This window comes from Leuresthes tenuis, unplaced genomic scaffold (assembly GCF_036924035.1).
Source record: "Leuresthes tenuis unplaced genomic scaffold, fLeuTen1.0.hap1 SCAF_18, whole genome shotgun sequence".
NCBI classification, from domain to species: Eukaryota; Metazoa; Chordata; class Actinopteri; order Atheriniformes; family Atherinopsidae; genus Leuresthes; species Leuresthes tenuis.
Window position 1 is genome coordinate 13,217,683 of NW_027325372.1, and position 20,470 is coordinate 13,238,152.

The following is a 20,470-nucleotide window of genomic DNA, read 5'->3' on the forward strand; positions in this document are numbered from 1 at the left end:
ATAGCAAAAGGAAAGTCAACAGCCAAATCGGTTAACTTTCTGAGTCTCTGTCGCACAAAAATGCTTTTTAACGTCAGTGACCTATTTATATGAATTAGTTTTATTTCAGCTGAGTGTGAGTCTCTGATGCATTTTGATATAATTTTTCACAGTGTGATAGTTTCTCTCCTCTGAAGTTGCACTGCATCTGTGTCCCCGACACAGAGCACAGCAGAGGAGAGACAGGTAGAGTGTAGTTTATGTTACTCGAGATGATGGCAACCTATTTTTCTGAAAGAAAAATGAAAAACTTCCTTTGAGATTACTTCCGACTGCAGTGAAATTAGTTTTAGACAGAACACCCATACACTATCTGATACTTTCAGACATGCACTGCTTTCCATTAATCGGATTGTTTCTGAATGACCTCCCTGGTGCTTCTCTGTAACATTTTGCAACAGCAACCTGACAAGGTCAGACCTAGTAACATATACGTATCATTTTCAACACGGTGCAGGTGCAAACTTAAAACTTAATCTGTTTGAATCGTGTCCACAGACATGATGATGAAAAAAGCAAACCATAGATTAACACAGAAATCTTTTTTACATATCAGTAATGCCTTGTTTGTGCATAAAAGATATCCTCATTAAACCACGGGCAGAATCTGTCCCACCTGCCATTGGGCGGGAGGCAGGGTCCATCTTTTGGTTAGAATCACTCTTTAGAATCGTCGTTAGACTCTAACAATGTTAACCTAACATGCGTGTGGGAGGATGTACCTGGAGGGAACCCACACAAAATGTGCAAAAAAACAAATGAACCAGAATTGCTTTTCAAATATATCACTTTGAAAATTTATGGCACCAAAAAAATTGTTTTCTGTTTTGCGACATGATACACTATGTTTGTTAAGTTAAGTAAACATGCTGCTATGAGAAACCTGTAGCTCTGTAAGGTCTTCCTGTGTTTTGAGTGGTGTTACATTGTCTCTTACACAGCGCTGACAGTGGACAAAGTGTTTTTGGGTGAAATATCATGTTTTACTTGCGTTGATAACAACTCCACTCTTAGAGTTGTGCAATTAAACCCTCAGTCGTATAATATCAGTTGCCAGTGCACATTTGACATGTCAGTATTACTTGTTACTGCAATAAGACTGAATTTTTTTTAAATGAGACACTCATTATAAATAATATATAACTCAACATAAAAAAACCAGCAAAAAAAAGTGCCATCAGCAAAGCTGCAAACAGGGCGGCTCTGGCTTAGAGGACCAAAGCTTTTCCAGGTGACAGGACTTTTCAGTCAATGTTTCATTATTCTAATGAAGTAACTGAAGAAATTAAGTTGCATTACTTATTATATTTTTGAGAAGGTAACTTGTACTTTTTTATTATACTTTAAAAGTAACCAACTTAACAAGCTTATCCTTGTTTTCATCTGAAAGATACTGAGTGGGAATTTACACACAAGTTAAAGCAGGATGTGACACAAACTAGCTCTTATAAAGATCTGAACTAGTTGTTTCAAACAGTTTACTCTTAATAATGGATCGTGCCTAGCTGGAGCAAGCCTTTTTGGTGAAGATTTCTTTTTTTTTTTAAAGACTTTTAGAAATAAAACCATTTGACTAAAGAATATTGAGGTGTGACTGGGCACAGATTGTGACTGCATCAGTTCAGTCCAGACTTTAAATATGTAATTTTGGTAGCAGTTTGTGACTGAAATAGAAGAACTTGCAGAGCTAAAAGGCATTGCCTTCAACAAAGCTCTCATTTTGGCCTTTTGTGCAAATAACAATAAAGTGTCACAGGAGAAGCAAAAAGAAAAGTAAAATCAGGCAGACCTGAAGCTGTAGATTTATGAGATGGACACACACTGCTCAGATTGCAAGAGACTGACCTTTACTGGTCTTGTTATGACTCACTCTCAGTGAAGTGAATGCACACTCTTGTGCAAGTCTGTGTGTATGTGGGCTGAAGATCAAAAACTATCAATGACTAGTGATGAGCCACTATAAGCAAGATTTCTGTCACCTTTATTCATAGATAGTTACAGATGTGTTTTTATACCCATAGACAGATATGTTGATGTAAATTTCCTTTCTATCCTCTTTTTTTCTTTCTGTCACACACACACACTTGCATTTATGCATTAATTAATCTCTAATCTAACTCTCATTAGCATCTGCTTTCAAACCTCCCATTACGAGATGAGTGTACAAACAGTCATGGTGCTCAAAACTGGGGGGAGCAGGTGTGGTGTGCAAACACCACACTGCCAAGCGTCCCTCAATCCTCCCTGATTAGTTCCAAAACAACACTCAGCCCTCGTGCTTTTTTCCAGAATATAGCAGATGACGTGTCTCCAAAATGTCATTGAGATCAATTTATTTTTCCCTCAGCTTTCTTAACAATCTGCCATAACTAAATGTATTCATGAAACGACTATGTGCTGATGACTCTTTTGCATGTATTAAGTGGCTTTACAGCGTAATAGAAATATAAACATGTCTTCTGCGCAAATTATGCAGACATCTGCTGTGCCAATCAGAATAAAAATAAAAGAAGTCGTCATCATTATCATACTGTCTGTAGTTTTTGGCCCCCTTAAAAGAAATCTTCAGACTCACTATCCAGCTATACTGTTATTCTGGATCGCATTACTTTGGCTTTCAGTACTCGATTTGTCTTTGAATTCACATGCAGTTTTACACGTCTCCAGAGCAGCCTTCTTTTATCTGTATAATATTACTAACCCTAACCTACCAAATACAAAACAAACTAGATTTATGAATTAATGGTAGACATGGTAGAGCATGTTTAGAATATATCAAACTCTTAGCAGATAAATTAAATTGACTACACAGTAAGATGGATGAAGTCCAAATTCACTCAGGAAATCAAAATCCATCACAGTCTGTACTCATTCAATGCCTCTATCCCTTTAAGAGTCCTGACATATTCCTATTATTACTATATAGAAATAGACTGACAGATTCCTGACAGATTTTTGAGGATTTGAGCAAACATGACCAAGTATTTGACACGTTTTTCACTCATCTTTCTTTTCTTGTTTTGTCTCTCCCAGCAGCAGTGTCATGCAATGCCTCATGAATGAATGATCTTGTGGGCATATTTTAATTAGCAGAGGAGGTCTGGACATTTAGTGACTCTCGAGTGGCATGTGAAACTTGTCACAGCTGCCCTTTATTGTTCCTCCTACTCTAACTTGTCCTCCTCCTCACCTTGATTGACAGGATTATCAGGAGTCCACCCACCTGGAGCAGTTTGTGACCCGCTTTCTGCTGAAGGAGACAACCAATCAGCTTCATTCCCTTCAGAGCTCACTTGAGTGCGCCATGGAAACCACAGCCGAGCAGACTCGCCAGGAGAAGTAAGAGCAAAATCTATCTGGTCCATTCTTATGGACACTCTTATGAACAGAATGTGGTGTACACTGGAGCCCGTAAGTAGAGTTCTCATGCTAATCTACCTGTTTTCACACTAATATACATCCTACATTTGAAATCTTTATTAGGCTCTTGCCAAGTCTTTACTAAGAACATCTGCTCTTCCCTTTAATCCAGAAGATATTTATAACTCGTCATTTGTTTAATATGAAAATCTTGTCCGTATGGAGAAAGCTGAAGTGGAACAAATTGAAGAGAGCTTATGTAGACTTGAGAAAAATGACACACAGAGGGTGAGATAACACAAACGCAGATGATTGTAAAGATTTTGACACTGAATTCCGTTGTGAAATCGTTTTCCATGTTCCATGAAAAAAAATGAATCCACAGTGACCTACATCACATCAACAGGAAATTATATTTAAAAGTGTAATTCACAGTGTTGTTAAAGTTCAAGTTGACTCGACAAAGGGCCACGATTTAGCTACAACTTACACTAAATGTCTTACACAGATTGTGTTTGAGTGTACAAGCACGTATGTGAGTCTCCCCTGCAGGTAAGCTCTGCATTCATTAGCATGGTGTATCTAACGGACATGTAGGACACGCAGCTTTTTTCAGCATTTTGTCACTCAGTTCAACAAGTGAGCTGTAATTTGCTGCCAAGTTCTGTCAAGCTTGTCCCACATTTCTGTTTGTAAGTACATGTAATAGATCACTTTTCAAACCAGGAGTATCTTCCTTTTCTCTGTTTACCCTTGAGTCTCTTTAGTGTGAAGAGATTGATGGTAGAGCTGCATTGCTAACTCGCGCTAAACGGATCATTATGCTTCTAATGAGGTGCTTGCTGAGATATGGTTGTAACAAGCTGGTTCGAATGACCTTTCAGAGAATTAGAACAATTGTCGCACCCCATATGTTCACCCAGTGTGTGTTAGTAAGAGCATTGCACGATTGCAGTGGAATAGTTCCTAATTTTGAAATAACAATTACTTTGAACTTTTCCAAAGGCCTTTTTTCATTTTTCACTCAGTCAGTTCAGACATTTCTTAGAATGAGTGCAATAAAAGACCGCTCATCTTAGCCTGTTTGAACTACGTGAAGCATATTGTGGCCTCGATTTACCCACATTTACTTGTCATATTTGTCTACATTCTGTCCAACGCTGACAAACTGTGACATCATATCATATTGCTGCATTTACAAAATGCAACCGCCATGCACACCATACTTCTTCCAGTTGTTTTTTCCTTTAATCAAAATGTTTTTTGCACAAGTTTAGTTCAAAAGGATCCACATGGGATTTCTCATTTCTTTCCTCTCCTTTTTCTCATCATCATCCTGTTCACACTTATTCTTAGAGGCATGAAATAATGGGCCTGGATAATCGACAGATGTTTCCTTTCTTTTATTTTTTCCCCTCACACCCTCTTCATCTCTCTGTTTCTCTTTCCCCCTCATATCATTTATAAAGTGTGACTATCCCTCGCTCCCCGAGCAGTCTCTTCTCTTCCAGCATCCTTCCTACCTGAGTAGTCCCCCTGTGATTGCTGCTCCTCCAAACTGCAGGAGACCTGGTTGTTTCTCTGGTGGCTTTAAATGGGTTTTTGTGGTCAGTTTTAGATGTGTAAAGAGGCTGTGGACAAAGTAAGAACACATATTCATGGACTCATGGTGCTGCCTAAAGCTGAGCTGGAGCTTTGTATTAATAAATTCTGCTGTTAATTTTGAAGTGAACATATTTTTTTTCTTTGTTTGTCATCATAAGATTGTTGTGCCTCGATTATGGCACAGTCGTTGCACACTGTGATGGCTGCAAAACCAGGACAGAGTTGAACAGCTATATCCTGGCTCTTATTCCCTCTCTGCCAAACCTGGCTACAAACCCTCGACCTCCTTTGCCCCATTTTTGGTTGACAGTTTTTGCAATTGAAGTTGCTCCAGAGCTTAGATTATGACTCACTGGCAGTCCCTCCTCCCTATGCATCGAGGTTATAGACATACTTGCAGTTTGTGAATTAATTACACTGCATTTCTCCCTGGGATTGAGGGGATTTTTTTGAATGCAACATGGTACTCTCTTCTTATGTTGTTCTTCACATTTAGATTTGAGATGTGCTATAGAGTTTGGATGAAAGTGAGGAATATACAGTCTACAAAAATATAGTGCATTCGATGAAAAGAAGGTTCCCTTCTATAATGCCTTCATACTTTTTTGGCAACAATCTGTTTATGTTAGTAGCAAAGATTAGCTATTTTAGTTTGCTGCACATGATAACCTTGTGTTATTACATTGCAGCTGTTCTCGGTTGCTGTACAAAGCCTCGTCACTCAGTGTGGGACAGACTGCACACATTTTTGTGTGAATCAATAATTTACACCCAACCACAAGGGAAGATAAGGCATAGGTTGATAAATCCCTTACGGCAGCAGTATTTCTGCACACTGTTTATGTGTTTTTCCTTTTCATCATCGAGTCTCAAATTCTCCTTGCGGATGCAGCAGCCGTCTGTGCTCAGTGATTTTGGTTGTCATAAGAGTCCCTGAGTCCATGCAGTGATTTCAACTACAGAATAGTGTCTGTTATTAGAGCGTTGCTGCCTGAGGGAGTCAAGCTCACAACCATTCATTATTAGTTTTTAACCCCGTCCCTCGTGTACAGGGATTTTTCCGAGCATCTTAATTACAAAGCATATATAATGGAGACAAAGAAATCCTGAAATTCTTAGCCATCTTCCCTAGAGAAGTCTAACTTATTCAGACCACATGCTATATGTGCTTATGTTTTCCCTTTCAGACCTGGAGCTAATAGGGCATGTGTTTCATTTTGCAAACCTGATGCTTGAAAAGAACATAATTGCAAATGAATTGACACTGTCATCACTTTCAAGTATTCTAAACATTGATAAACAGAAGGGCAAACTCTTTAATTTATGATAAAAGCTGCATTTAGAATAAAAACCTTCATTCACTTCATTTTGAATTCATAGTTTCCAGGCTGAGAAAATAAGTTTTTCAGATTTTCCCACCCAGTCTTTGAAAAAGTGGGGAAACCCTCCATATCTTAACGTCTGTTAGACTCACCCTCTCTTGGATGCTCTTTTTAAATCCAGCCATGCTACTGACCTGTTGTTAGTTAACCTTATTATTTATGAGATGCTATATCAGGTATTTTTCAAGCATTACAGAACTTTTCCAATTTTTCAACATATTATATCTTTGTATCTTTAATTTATTCAGTATAAAAATTTTTTAAAGAATCATTGCATTATACTATTTTTTTTTTCATTTTACACACTAAATTGGTTGTTCAGAAACAGTGTTGCCTGTCAAAACTAACTAACTTAGAGATTACCAAACAAAAAAAACATAAAGTCTAAAAGACGTGCAGAGGTTTGAAGACACCCATGTACACACATATGAATATAAGCGTGCACACACGACTCCCCACAGACACCCTGCGGTCTCCTCAATGAACAGGACTGAGCGGGTTGACAGTGGTAAGCTAAATCTTAGGTGAAGTCACCCTGTGGCTGTATGCACCTTGTCACTGGCATTAGCATCACTGTCTGCCCAACACGACATGCAAATACAGCGGAGGTCAGGACAACTTCAGGTTTGCTAGACTTATTCACAGCTGGCACAACTCTGCTTGAGACTCCAGTCACCTGGGTGCCATCTTACACTGTAAAAGTAGAAAAGTCTTAATGAGAGCCCTGCAGGTCCTGCAACATTTTGACTGCATACTAACCCTCACATTTGAAAATTACAAGTCATCACTCACCCATCTATTATTAAGAGCGAAGTGCTCTACATTACATTAATGACCATGCAGGAGCAGAGGCTATTCAACATGAGTCATTTTAATGGTTATACAACATGTGCTTTAGTTATTCTTTTTCATAGGCAAAATATTTTAAAGCATCACTTAACTATTACAGTCTCAGAGTATTGATTAACCTGTTCTGACTCCAGACAGAGCTCACTGAAGCCGGAGGTTCTGTCCATCCAGCTGTCAGGTCGTCGCTCTAATCGGAGGCTTCAGAGGAACAGCAGCCTCTCTCCCAACAACCCACTCCTCAGTCTTGTCAATTCAGGTGGGTTTACGGGTTTGTCTGCTTAGTTCTGACTTTAAATATTTCATTGTGGTGCCGCTGCCAGCATAAAGAGGCTGCTGGGCCAACGTCAGCATGTCTCTGCAGGCCAGAGAGCAGAGCTCAGGAGTGGTGTGAATGAATAAAGGGCACTAAGAGCCTGAAAGACGAGCTAGAGGAGGAGGATGGTTATATCCACATGGAGGTTTGAGGTCAGGGCTATACATCCATTATTTTGAAGCAAACAGAGAGCTCACTACCACTGGCTGTCTGGTTATTATGTGCTGTATTCTACAAATTCTGATTGTACTTCAAATTGTATACAAAAATCTGTAAATATTTCACAGTTCTGCATGTTTTCAATCAAGTACCCAAGTAGAAATCAAATTTTTACATGTATGCAAAGCAAGATCTCAAATAAATGCAGTGTTTATCATTTCTGAGATATGTACAAGTTGTATTTTGGCATATATGTCGTGAAAATCTGGTTATCGCCATATCTGAAGCAGGGAGCAAATACTACAGCCGAACCAGATGATTCTGGCTAAATAAAAAACTCTGCCAGTGGCTGCAGTGCCTCTGTAGGTAGAATATGCCTTTACTCAGCGTATTCTTTTAGTCACAGTTAAAACTAGAAGGTGCATTTACGTACAGTGTGAGTGGGCATAACTAGAAGTGAGCTTAACCGGAAGTCTGAGGAATCGTTTTGGCAGTATGTGATGAGCCAACAGTGAGCTGTTTTGATTCAGAAACGCTGAGATTATTTTATCTGTGGTTTGCAAAGACATAAAATACTCCACTTGTTTTTCAGGCATATCACCACACAGACCCTGTTTCATTTTCCTCTAACTGTGAGCAACCTATCTGTGAAACACTTTTGGCATTACTTTACATATTCTTATATGTGAACAACATTTTGGCAGTATAAATATGCTACATGTATGAAAAAAGAAAATTAACAAAAATGTAAACGGGACAACACTAAAAAGGTGTAAAAAGTCAAAGTGGTAAAAGTCACAGATCTCTTATTTTAAAAAAACACTTTTCTTTGGGCTGACAGTCCTAATGAATTGTCTTTTATCTACAAATTGTTTATCCCAAACAATTTTCCAGTAATTTTCACTTCCATCTTGGTTGATTTGCATATTTTCAAGCACTGATCGCAGGGAGTCACTTCTCCTTTGCACTTCCAATAGGGCACCAGCTGTGATTGCCAGGAGATCTGTGAAACAAATACAGAGGCTTTACAAACTGATTACAGGGCTCAGAGCTTTTCTATTGATTGGCATGAATGTGTGACACATGCCATGAAAGGAAACCTCGAAATGTCCCCTGGCACACCGCCACTATTTATTATAGCATTCGATTCAGGAAATCGTTTGAGGAAAATGTTGAAAATACAGTCGATGTGTGCAGTACCTTTCATCCGCTGACTTTTGTTGTTTATTCTTTTAGTCTGACATTTGTCCTTTTTCTGTGCTTTTTTTATATTTCTCTCTCAGGTGTTTATGATGAAGACAGTCAGTGGATAGTCCAGGTCAACAGGCTGCAGAAGCTTATCGATCGTCTAGAACAAAAGGTTACTTGACCTTTTTTCTCAACCTTTTCGTTGTTTCCTTTTCCTCCTAAAACTTCTCCATTTCACTCCAGCTTCCCCTATTTTAATCTCTGTCAGTCTCCATTCACCATCCCAGCTACTGTCTTCACATCTTTCTCTAAAATGTACCTCAAATAATGGTAGGTGGATTCACAGAAATAACAAATCATCACAGCGCGACAACACCCGCCCACATACAAACACATACACATATGCACATACAGGCAATATCAGCAGCACACAAACTCTTACAGCTGCTATCTGCTCATGTTCAACGAAGCTGTGCGCTGTCAACTGATATGTAACACTTTCAAATGGATCTGCGAACCCAGGAAATATGTGATGGTTGTGAGCTGTGTATTAAACAAAAGCAAACAATGAAAACAGAAGCCTAACGTGGCGTGTGAGAATAAGACATAAGAAGCATACGTTAAATAATATATAATGCCAGAATGTCTTGACACAATTTAAAAAATGTTCTAATCCTCTGATCTTTTCTAATTCAATTTAATTTGATTTGATTTACATTGTGCCAAATCACAACACGTGTCATCTCAAGGCACTTCAAAGATCAGTCCAATCCAAGACAATTATTATCCAATTCTTTGGAGCTATTGTAAAGTAATGTTTTTCCAATCTAATCTTTCAATCTTGCATTTCTTTTTTGGGGTTGATACATGTCAGGTTCATACTTTATCCATCACTAATCCTTAAAGCAACAAAAAAATCCTTTTTTGGCAATTATTTCATTTTATTTTATCATACTTTATCCATCACTAATCATTAAAGCAACAAAAAAAATCCTTTTTTGGCAATTATTTCATTTTATTTTTATTTTGTTTTATAGGATTGTTTGTTTAAATTTGTTACTAATATGTGGTAGATCGGTTGACAGAAAGTCATTGGTCAAATCTGAGTGATTTGATCCTTTATATGATAAATGAGTGAGTTAATTATCCTCAAACAAAAAAAAGATATCATCCTAAAGCAGGAAAGGACTCACTTGCTGTACTAGTAGTTTGCATGTAAATAGCTGACTGATTAAACTTCTTTAGAGCTCTGAAAAGGTTTTGTGCTGATGTAACGAAGAACCATAAACCAAGCTTTAGTTGGTTAGTGTGTTCCTGAGGTGTTCCTGGAAGAGATTCCTGACAGTAAAGAATGTAACCCTTGCCTAACAGTATTTAGCAGCTCATTCCACAGTCAAAGACCTGTAGATCAAAACAGAAACAACATGAGTCTATGGATAAAACAAAACTAAGTCTGAAAACAACACTGAAAAAGGAAACAACTGAAAACAAAAATTACAGCTTACTGAGATAGTAAGAAAACACAAAGTTTTATCCCCTCGATGTAAAATCAGACATCCATTTATGTAAAAAAGAGTTGTTGGTGACTAAAGTCACTTCTGCAACCCTTCCACTCGATGCTTTTCAGATTGTTTTTGTAGTTTGGCTTCATGATATCACAGTTTGTGCTGCCAGCTGCTGCCAAAAACTTTTGCACAAATTTGCACTTGACAGAGATCACCAGGAACATGAAAATCTGTGTGTCTTTAAAGAAAACCTACAGTTGTTTTCCTCTTGTTCTGCAGGAGATTCGTATGGAGCCCGTTGAAGAGGAGGTCGTGGAGAGCAAATCGGTTTGTTTATTGACTCTTATCCACTGTTCACTTGTTTTGCTGCAGTGACCACTCTGTGTGACTGCTCTCATATGGCGGCATAATACAGACAAGTGGGCCGCATTGTTAATGAGCAGTAAGTTGTTGTCATAGCGACAGCAGTTTGTCAGCAGCGCATCCCCCTCTTCTCTGTAATCTTTCGGGGCTTGATGGTCAATTGTAGAGAATCAGTAAGGAAGCAGATGTGGACATTTGACTGTCTGTGAGGTGAAGAAAAAGAAGGACAGAGTAGATGTTACGGTGTTTCAAAAATCCATACAAAACACCTTTAAGAATCAATAAATTACTGTAGTCAGGCTAGAGGTTTCTTTTTGCGACACACGCATGGCAACCTCCTGACAAATAAAGTATCCATTAGGCTTGTGGTTATGTGTAGTACCTGAGTGTTCAGGGTGTGTGTGCATGTTGTCAGTATCCACATGTCAGAACAAAGAGAGATTGCTGCTGCCATTCAGGCTTCATGTCACTCATTTCACTGCAAACGAGCGACTCAGTGACAATCACATAAACACTACACTCACTGAGACGTTTCTCTTCACCATCTTCCTTCGTATGACGCTGGTTGACTGACATGCAGTAATCCTGAATGAACTGCTGGTGTTATTTTTGGAGAATGCCTTTTTGGAGAATGAGAAGGCAATTAGATGATGGCAGAATCAAACAGATACCTTTATATCAGGAGGTAGACACATATGATGTGTTTCATATGTGAATGCAAACAGTAATATTTTTAAACTGCTCTTTCACATTAGAAAGAAGAAATGGAGAGTGATGGCCAACTTCAGTTCTTCAGTAAAATAATTTGGATCAAGCTAGAATCTATTAGTTAATGCATTGTGATAAATATGATAAACACTTTACCGTTTTTACTAATAGATGCAAGAAGATGGGTATTTGGAACATATGCGCAATGCCAAATCCTATTTGAGTCTACAATCCCAATTCTAAAAAGGTCATTGATGTGTTTGATTACTGATTATCAGTTTCTCTTAGACACGTCATTATTATGGTATTAACAAGTATGTTTGAACTCAAACTGTGATCTTTTCCAATCAAGTAGTTTTGGATCCATAACCACACAGCAAAAAAAATGGTTGCAAGCTTGAAAATAGCATGGAACTTGGTCTAAAAACAAAACAAAGATGAAGGCACAAAAAAAATTCAAGACAGAGCTATTTTCACACATGAGCACCAGAAAATGTTTTGAAAATGTTGAGAGAATCAGATGCAGGAGATTATGAGCTGGAAGTAGATTCTCACAGTTAGAAATACTACAGAGTGTTTTCTTTGCAGTACATCGATACTGGTGGATGGGGCCCTTGAGCCCTCCACAATGATTACTTTGTTAATAAAACATGTCTTTGGTTGTACACGCAACATTAATAGCGAATGAAAAACAGCACACAGGTCAACAACAAAAAAAAAAAGAGTAAGAAGTAGCAGCTCTGAAGCGCATGCACTCTCACTGTGAATTCTCTGGAGGAAGACCTGCTGTATTCACACATGATCTCACTTTAGAGCACATTTATGGACTGGCTGACCTCTGCTAGAGGTTTGCATTTAATGCTTCAGACATTAGCCAATCCAAAAAAATGTTTAGAAATATTCAGCACTTTAATATTTGTGTGAAAACAGCTTAAATCTGAGAACATTAAAGATGAAATATAATGGAAACATTTAGGACATGAACCTCACTTTCCTGGCTGAAAAGTGGTTTGTTGTTTCTATCTGCAAACAACTTTTATTGTAAAGACTGGGTTGAAGTATTTACTTAACACCACTAAGTATTCTCATCGTCAGTTATTTAGCCGATACCTTTTTTAGTTAAGACCATTCAAAATCTGAAAAAAAAAGTCCATCACAGTATCCCAAAGCACTTATTATGACAATGTAAGACCAAACAAAAATGAAAAAATACTGAACGAAGCGGCTCTCCCTAACACCGGTGATACTGCAACCAGAAAACAGTTGACCTATTTGATTTATAGGTCACTTGAACAGTCAATGGATAGAAAAAAAAAAGAAGTTTGGATGTTCAAACTGTCAAATCGTGAATTTATTGTGATTAAGAAGTGATTAGTGTGTACAACAAGCAGTGTGGGTGCCATCTTCTTGGTTTGATGTGCACCGACACTGCTTGCTTGGATATGAATACCACATACCACTGTCATATCTCATTACTCATCTGATGCAGACGTCTGTACGTGTGACTTCATCAGTGGCTAATTGGCTTAACACTGTCTGTCACTGGGAATAAATTGGCTGCTGAAAACACCGATAATGACCCACAACGCAAGCCTTACATGTGATGGGGTGATTGCATTTGTGATTAGATGCTTGAGTGTGTGTGTGTGTGTCGAGGTGTGTGGTTCTTTCTCCCAAGTTAGCCACAGAGCGAGGATCCTGAGGCGTTTTATTAGTCATTACCGCACACACAGTTATGTTTTATTTACTTTGGAGGACATCTTCATTGACGTATGTTCACCTCCAGGAGGCTCACAGTCGCTATTGCACACAGTTTACCTTTTAGCCAGCGGGCATGCCATTCATTTCCTGTTCTCATCATTCACCCTGCCTGTCAACAGTTCCTCATCAGCAGCAGGAAATGATTTGCAGGCTATCTGTTGTCGTGATTAAATAAAGTTTATCCTGTTGTTCACACCTTTGAACATGAAGATGCTACAACATCTTTGTCCCTTGCATGTCAAATGAGAGAAGGTTAACACATAACCTAACTATTATCAGCACCATGTAGTGGTCTTGGTGCATATACTTTAAGGTGGTAAATTCAAACAGAAACTGATGCCACGATGTGAGATATCACATAGAAAACTGTTCACCTTACAGTCCCATGTGAGTCATCAGCTTTCTGATAACACACAAAGCAAAGGTGAAATTGTGCCCGAGGATTTTTGAACACTCCAATGAATCCAATGACCTGCCTTCACACCCGAAGCAAATTCTGACCTTCTGATTGTGTGTGTGTTTTGTCTTTGAAGCACATCCTAATTGTCCAGAGGCAGCTCTCAGTGCTCGAGGAGGAGCTGGAGGAGTTTCGTTTGGCTCTCAGACAGTACATGGACTGTGCTTGCGCCCAAACTGGATGTCTACAGTCAGTAAATTTTCTGTTTTATCACTTTGCTCATTTGTGTCACGGATTTTATAGATTTCTATAATTTTCCCTTTTGCCATGCAAAGGACATAATAGAGATATGGAAGAAAAGTTAGAAAACGGCTTTAAAAAGCAGAACTATGCACATGTACACAGATATGGAGTCTGTTTGACCTTGAGGATGGATGTATCCTTCATTGCTGCTTCTGGCTTCACCTTTACCAGAAGTGAAGGTCTGTTGCTGGCATCAAATACTATACAGATAAGAAACACGTGAAACAATTTGCTTGATTTAACAAACTCAGACATCTAAAACCTGAATCAAAAGATGATTGCCATGAAGCCGCTCAGAAATTAGAATATCTGAACATGGAGGCCGTTATTGTTCTCATGCTGTTAGCTAACGCCAACCTTGTAATCAAAGTTCAACTTTTAATTTCTTAATACCATCAGCATTAAATGTATGGAGTGGTTAGGACCCATAACACAGACAGTTGTAGGAGCTAGGCTGAAGTTATTTTTAAAGAGAAAAAAAACTAAAAGTGCTACACTGGCAGGAAACATTGTACACTTGTAACAACTTTGTAGTCCAAATGAAAAATAAAATGGGCAGAACAGAACAGAGTGGGTAATTAACAGGAATCAGGATAATTGATAACGATCTGGCAAATGGAAGCAGAAAACCAAGGACTATATATAACGAAGGAGTAATAGCAAACAGGTGTGCGTGGGAACAGTGCAATAGAATAATCAGTATAATTCAGAACAGGTTTGAGGAGGTAAATCCAAAAGGAAAAACTATTAGACAAAGCTGTTTCTAAGATTGAACGGTAGAACTGACAAAGAAAAGCATCCAAAAAAACAGAAAGAAAATTCAAAGCACAACCAAAATCTCAGATCATGACAAGGAACCATTGACATCTTCAATCTCAGTATCTCAACTATTTTTATTTGACACATTCTGTGCTGCTGCAGATGTCATGGGATGGCTGCTTCTGTTTGTGTTTGACAATGCTTTGTAAAACCTGCAAAATGAAAAAAACAGGTTGCTAAAATTATGTCAGACCCATTCACAGAGAGGGAAAGGTGCATGTTCAGTGATTCGTTCACTATTCAGTGAACATGAGCTCTGAGCTTATGAAAAAACAAGACTTAAAACAAGACTTAAAAGTCCATAACAACCAAGATCAGTCCCAATGTACAAGGAAACTTTTAAAACATCAAAAAAAGCATCTGATGTATCAAAGCATTTCCAATTCAAGGAGCAGGAGCATGATTAATGCATACCGTTTGGACATGTTTCAGCTCAGTGAGCAGAGCACCAATCAAGCACTGGTGATATCACTCATATCTTTCTAATAGAAAAATTTTTTACATGGTACCTGCATGTTTTTTGCAAATTATACACCTTAACATACATATTAGAAGCACAATATTTGTGTACATATATATACTGTATATTTATATATTTATATGACTGTCATTTCTTTCCATAATTAGAATTAAATGTATATTCAGCCTTTCATTAACGTTTGTTATGCTGCAACATTCTTCTCCATATTTTGTGCATTATAATTTACTAATTTGTATCAAATTAAATAATCCCCTCTGTGGCTTTGAGCAGTTAGGAGCAGTGCCCTTCTTGATAAGATTTAATTGGTTCACATCTCACTGAGAAATTTCCACAAGATAATGAGCAATTATAATTAATCAGGACACATGAAAAACAGAAATTAGGCTCTCCTGTCAAGACTCACTCTGCCTGCAGAGGTGCATCTGATCACAACATGTTGTGTCAATTGAAGCAAGAATATTTACATTTCCTTTTTCACCTGAAAAAATCCCTGTTCAGCTCTTTCATCTCTGCTGCACAGAGCTTAAACACATCTTCAAACAGAATTAGTCTCACATTCACTGTCACTTTAATTTTAGACTAAATCCAGCAGCCTGAAGGAGAGTTCGACATTTATGTGCTTTGTCGTGATTGTTTCTCTAAACATTCTTGGTTTTTAGCTCGTTTTTAAGCTAAGATGTGAATATAGCCCCTGACAAAACACAAACTGAGTATCATGGTGACTGCAGGGTAAGTCACACTGTTGTTTTGTACAAATCCACACCGCCTGCACACAGAGAATGTGGGAAACAATTCAGACTCAGAGGCTGTGTTGGGGGACATGTAGAACAGTAATTACTGACTGCATGACTTGTGCTCTCTCTTTTGTTTTGCATTTGACAGCATTGCAGTTCAGCGGCTGGCAAAAGAATCACGCTTTATTCTCTATGAATTCTGGGAGCACAACAACGTGTGGAAGAAGTACGTATCAACATGCCCCACATGGATCAGGATTAATGCACCATGGCTTGTTTTTGTAGCTTGAAATCACATAGAAAAACTTTTTTCTTAACACTGGCTGAAAGGCTCTGGCTGGCATACCGTTTTCTTTGCATTAAACTAGTATCTACTTAAATTTCCAATTTTATACTTGAAAATTATTGCAAGTACAGAGCTCAAATAACAATACATTTTGAAATGATGTAGCACTGGAAATAAAGAGATTTTTTTGGTCAGGACATAACATGAAACCTTTCAATCTCAAAACATGTTATTTCAAGTAAACAAATGCAGGAAATGGTATTTGAATATCGTCTTTTCAGAGATTACAGAGCTTTTCAGAGCTTCAACCCTAGGAAGATATTTGATTAAGTACTTGCACTACTTTTACAAACATTACTGAATCTGTGCACATCCAGCAGGCAGAAGTGCAATCAGAAGTCATATGCATACAATTTTAGCATTCAAAATTCTTGTTGGCTCAGTAATTGTATCACTAAATCATAAACTTCAGTCTCATAGGTTTTTACACTTTCCAACATGCCCCATTTAACAGAAATTATGCTGATGCGGAGACATTACTGACCACACTCTGCTCTTTTACTGGAATAGATCCTTAATCTTCTTCTACTTTTTGCAAAAGGTCCATGATCTCTTAAAACCATTGTTTTTGCCAGTCGATAGAGTAACTATTGTGTCATCCCTGCTTAAATAAATGTAATTATTTTTCTGTGTTCACTTTTTCTGTTTTTGTCTTTTGAACTAAATTTAATTAGATTAAGGTAAGGTATTACTGTTACGGGGTTCTATATTTGTTGGCTGTTGAGCCAGGTAGAGATCTGTTTTACAGACACATCTTTGTATACAAAGAGCTGTGAGTGAGTCTTTTCTTTTTTGTGTTCCAGTCACCTACAGACTAATTACAGTAAAACCTTCCAAAGGGGGAACGTAGACTTCCTGGAAACTCCTGAGAACATTACTACCATGCTCGTTCCAGGTAAAACCATCTACAGCTCATAATACATAGATTAAATGATATTTTTAATTAGATTAAACTTTAGGTTAAGGTTAAATAAAAGTATTTAAACAAGTAAATATGTTGTCACCTAACCAATATTCCATATTAGAATAGCAACAATGAAAGTAACCATTGCGTAGGTGAATATGATCATTTTTATGATATGGGTACATATCATAAGATATATAGTGTTTACGTGGTGTGATAAGTACGTTTAAAAAAGATACACATGTAGACATGTAGAAATTTACATAGATACAGTACAGTGTAATGTGCATTGTGTTTCTCAGCCTACTGAAATAAGTGTGGAGGCATTCAGACCCGCCTCCCTGGGGGTAGTTTTTCATTCCTCTTAACTCTAATCGTTTTACCATCCAGCTTTAAAAGGCAAATCATTTGTGTGCATAAAGATATCTGCATGGAAACACCAAAAATAATCTTTAAATATTACAAAGTTTCTAAAGTGCACTTACGTTTCCATTTTTAATTTGTATAATTTCTGAAAATGTCATTAATATTTGCAACACTTTTTGATTAAAGTCTGATTTTACTTTGGTGAACCTCTCGGGTTCAGGCATGCCGTGTCTGGAGTTATTATTAATCAAGAACTAATTCTCTGCTGACAGCTTATGATCAAACTCATACTGTATCTTTTAAAATTCTTATCAGGATATGGCAGCTTCACTTATTTGAATAAAGGTAAACGAGATCTGTAAACAAGGAAGTTGGGCTTTTTATTAACTGTTTTTTTTTGTACTGGTATTAAGTTGATATAGTTTTGTTTTCTGAAGGAACATTTAATGCTAATTACTTATAAGGCCATACAACACAGACTCAATCTCATCTTTTTCTCCATCTTTGCCACGCATTAAATGATTTCTTTTACACATAAATACAAAAACATTTTCTACCTGTTATTTTTTTCTTTATTGCTGGAAAGATTTTATCTCAATATTACTAAAACCATTGCTTACCCACCGAAAAGAGGGCCGTATTTGAGGAATTTATTTGATTTTTCTTTATTTGATACGATGCAGGAAGTGTTAAGTGTGAAGTTACAGCTCGTGAAGTCTGTTCACTGCTACGTTTACTCAACTTTCTGGCACACAGCACAGTCTCTCTCTCCACAACCCACTGAAAAGCTAAATGTTTTTAAGGTTCAAGAGGCAAATATCTGAGGGGAAAACAAGCATTAGTGACGTTTTACATAGCAATGAATGGATTTCTGGTTGACTTGCATATGCATACCTTGCACAGGTGTTTATTTGCCCTGCTCTTGATTACAATTTGAGGTATTTCATTAAGACATTGCTGAAAAACATAAACAATGAAAATCTGAAGTAAAGGTCTGTCTTTAGTTGAGGTCTTGTAGCCTAAGCTGTTTTAAAATCAGTAAATAAAGGCCTCGGAAAAAAAACTAGCAAAATATACCTGACCTAATTCAACCTAGAAGAGAGTCATATTCAGAATAAAAGAGGAACTCATGTTGATGCGTATGATTGTGAATGGATCAACTCATGGACTGGGATAACCTTTTATGGAATCAAGCAATCATTTCTTCTGCTTCTCCTCTGCAGCCTCATGGTGGGTCCTCAACAATAACTGAAAATCAAACAGCACCCTTCACTGGTCGTCACTGATGGGTGAGAAGAGCAAACAGTCACCTGTCAACACATCAGGAAGTCCACAGCAGCACCTCACACACTTATGCTCACTAATACAACTTGTGAAGTCATGGTAATTAGTATTTATGACCTCCATGTTCCTTCATAGTTTGGTGGTAGCTGACATTGCCCACGTGTGTGTTTGTTGACACTCCTAGACGAGGCTCCGTCATCCTAAAAGCAATGACCTCATCAGACAATGATCCATCTGATGATCTGACATCATCACTGTATTTGCCGTGACATCATCTGCAGTCCAGAGTAGTTCATGAGAGTTTATGTATGTGTGTGAGCGTGTGTTGTATGAATGTGTGTGTACTTGAATAGTTATCTTTGTGAGGACTAGAATTCAACACATGGAAAGTGAGAACATATTTTTTTTCCACACTCTGGTTTAGGGCTACACTTAGGATTACATTAGGATTAGAATTTGAATTTTCCTGTGATGGTCATTGATTTTGCGAGGTATCAAAGAATTAAACTGACATCTTCACAAAAATACAAACGTGTGTGCGTGCGAAAGAGACAACAAAAGGCGCTTAGAAATTATTATTGTATTAATTGTAGCAGCTCTAGAGAGCTCATTAAACCATAATTCTGTAGTTTCTGTATTTAATGTGTCAAACTCAGAGAAAAGTCTTAAATAAAGATGATATTGTTGTGTATGTCGTGTACATCTTTGTCTCACTCTTTATCCATCCTTGGTTTTACTAATTTCTCCACAAGAGAACCAACACTTTTCAGGTAGTGTTGCCTTTAAATTGTTGCTTTGGTTCCTTCTTCCTGACAGAGTGGGTGTTACCGGGTTAGGTTCATCAGCCTTCTTACCTACACAGAAATTGCCCTCAGATGTTATATTGGATTTGCGTTCCAGCTTTGTGATGGCCTCCCCGTTACTTAAAGTTTGTAGTCTTCAAGAATTTTTGCCACAACTATGCTTGGCACTGTGCTAATTTTGATGACCAATCTGTGACTAAACTTTAACTTTATGGATGATGTTTTGCATGGTGCTTTGATATAATATAGTTTTATTTCCTTGTGATCGCAGTTCATTTTGTGAAGTGAACCTGTGATAAAGTTGGGATGGAGCTTTTATGTCATGGAAGCATCACTAATCCTCAAAAGAACAACAGTCAGTAAGATCAGTGTTTGTCTTAATGGAAAAGAAGAAAAAGGAAAGTCTAATTTTGGTGCCCCCAGGCAATTTGAAAAGACTGGTGTGGGTTTATCTTTTTTTCTGAAGTCTTGGCAGATTTCGTTAGTTACCATGTTCACAGGTAAGGTTCTACTGTCTCTTTAATTTGGAATGGATTACAAGTGAACTAACCTGTTTATTGGTGGCTAAATCAGTTGTGCTGGGCATGACAGAGATATCCTAACCAACCATTCTGAAACATGGAATCAGTTGAGCGATTAAACATTTATTTGAATGAGAATAACGTGTCTGTAAATGTAGGACTTTAACTGTTTGTACTTGGATTTTTATATTTGCAAACTGCTCCACTGCGTGGTAACTCCGTAGAACTGCAGCTGGAAGAAACAGATTCAGCAAAGGTCACTGCTAGTTACAGAAGGAAG

The 20,470-nt window shown here is 37.8% G+C and overlaps 1 protein-coding gene across 1 annotated transcript in view; it reads left to right on the forward strand.

The window, feature by feature from the left end:
- Positions 1-19,518, forward strand: part of necab1 (N-terminal EF-hand calcium binding protein 1) — a 34,536-nt gene extending 15,018 nt beyond the window's left edge. The window contains exons 6-13 of the mRNA XM_072370411.1: positions 3,242-3,378; positions 7,370-7,491; positions 8,991-9,067; positions 10,680-10,727; positions 13,766-13,878; positions 16,115-16,192; positions 17,116-17,207; positions 18,806-19,518. Of these exons, the coding sequence (XP_072226512.1) occupies positions 3,242-3,378; positions 7,370-7,491; positions 8,991-9,067; positions 10,680-10,727; positions 13,766-13,878; positions 16,115-16,192; positions 17,116-17,207; positions 18,806-18,834 (696 nt within the window). The 3' untranslated portion in view covers positions 18,835-19,518. The remainder of the gene's footprint in view (positions 1-3,241; positions 3,379-7,369; positions 7,492-8,990; positions 9,068-10,679; positions 10,728-13,765; positions 13,879-16,114; positions 16,193-17,115; positions 17,208-18,805) is intronic.
- Positions 19,519-20,470: the final 952 nt, after the last annotated feature.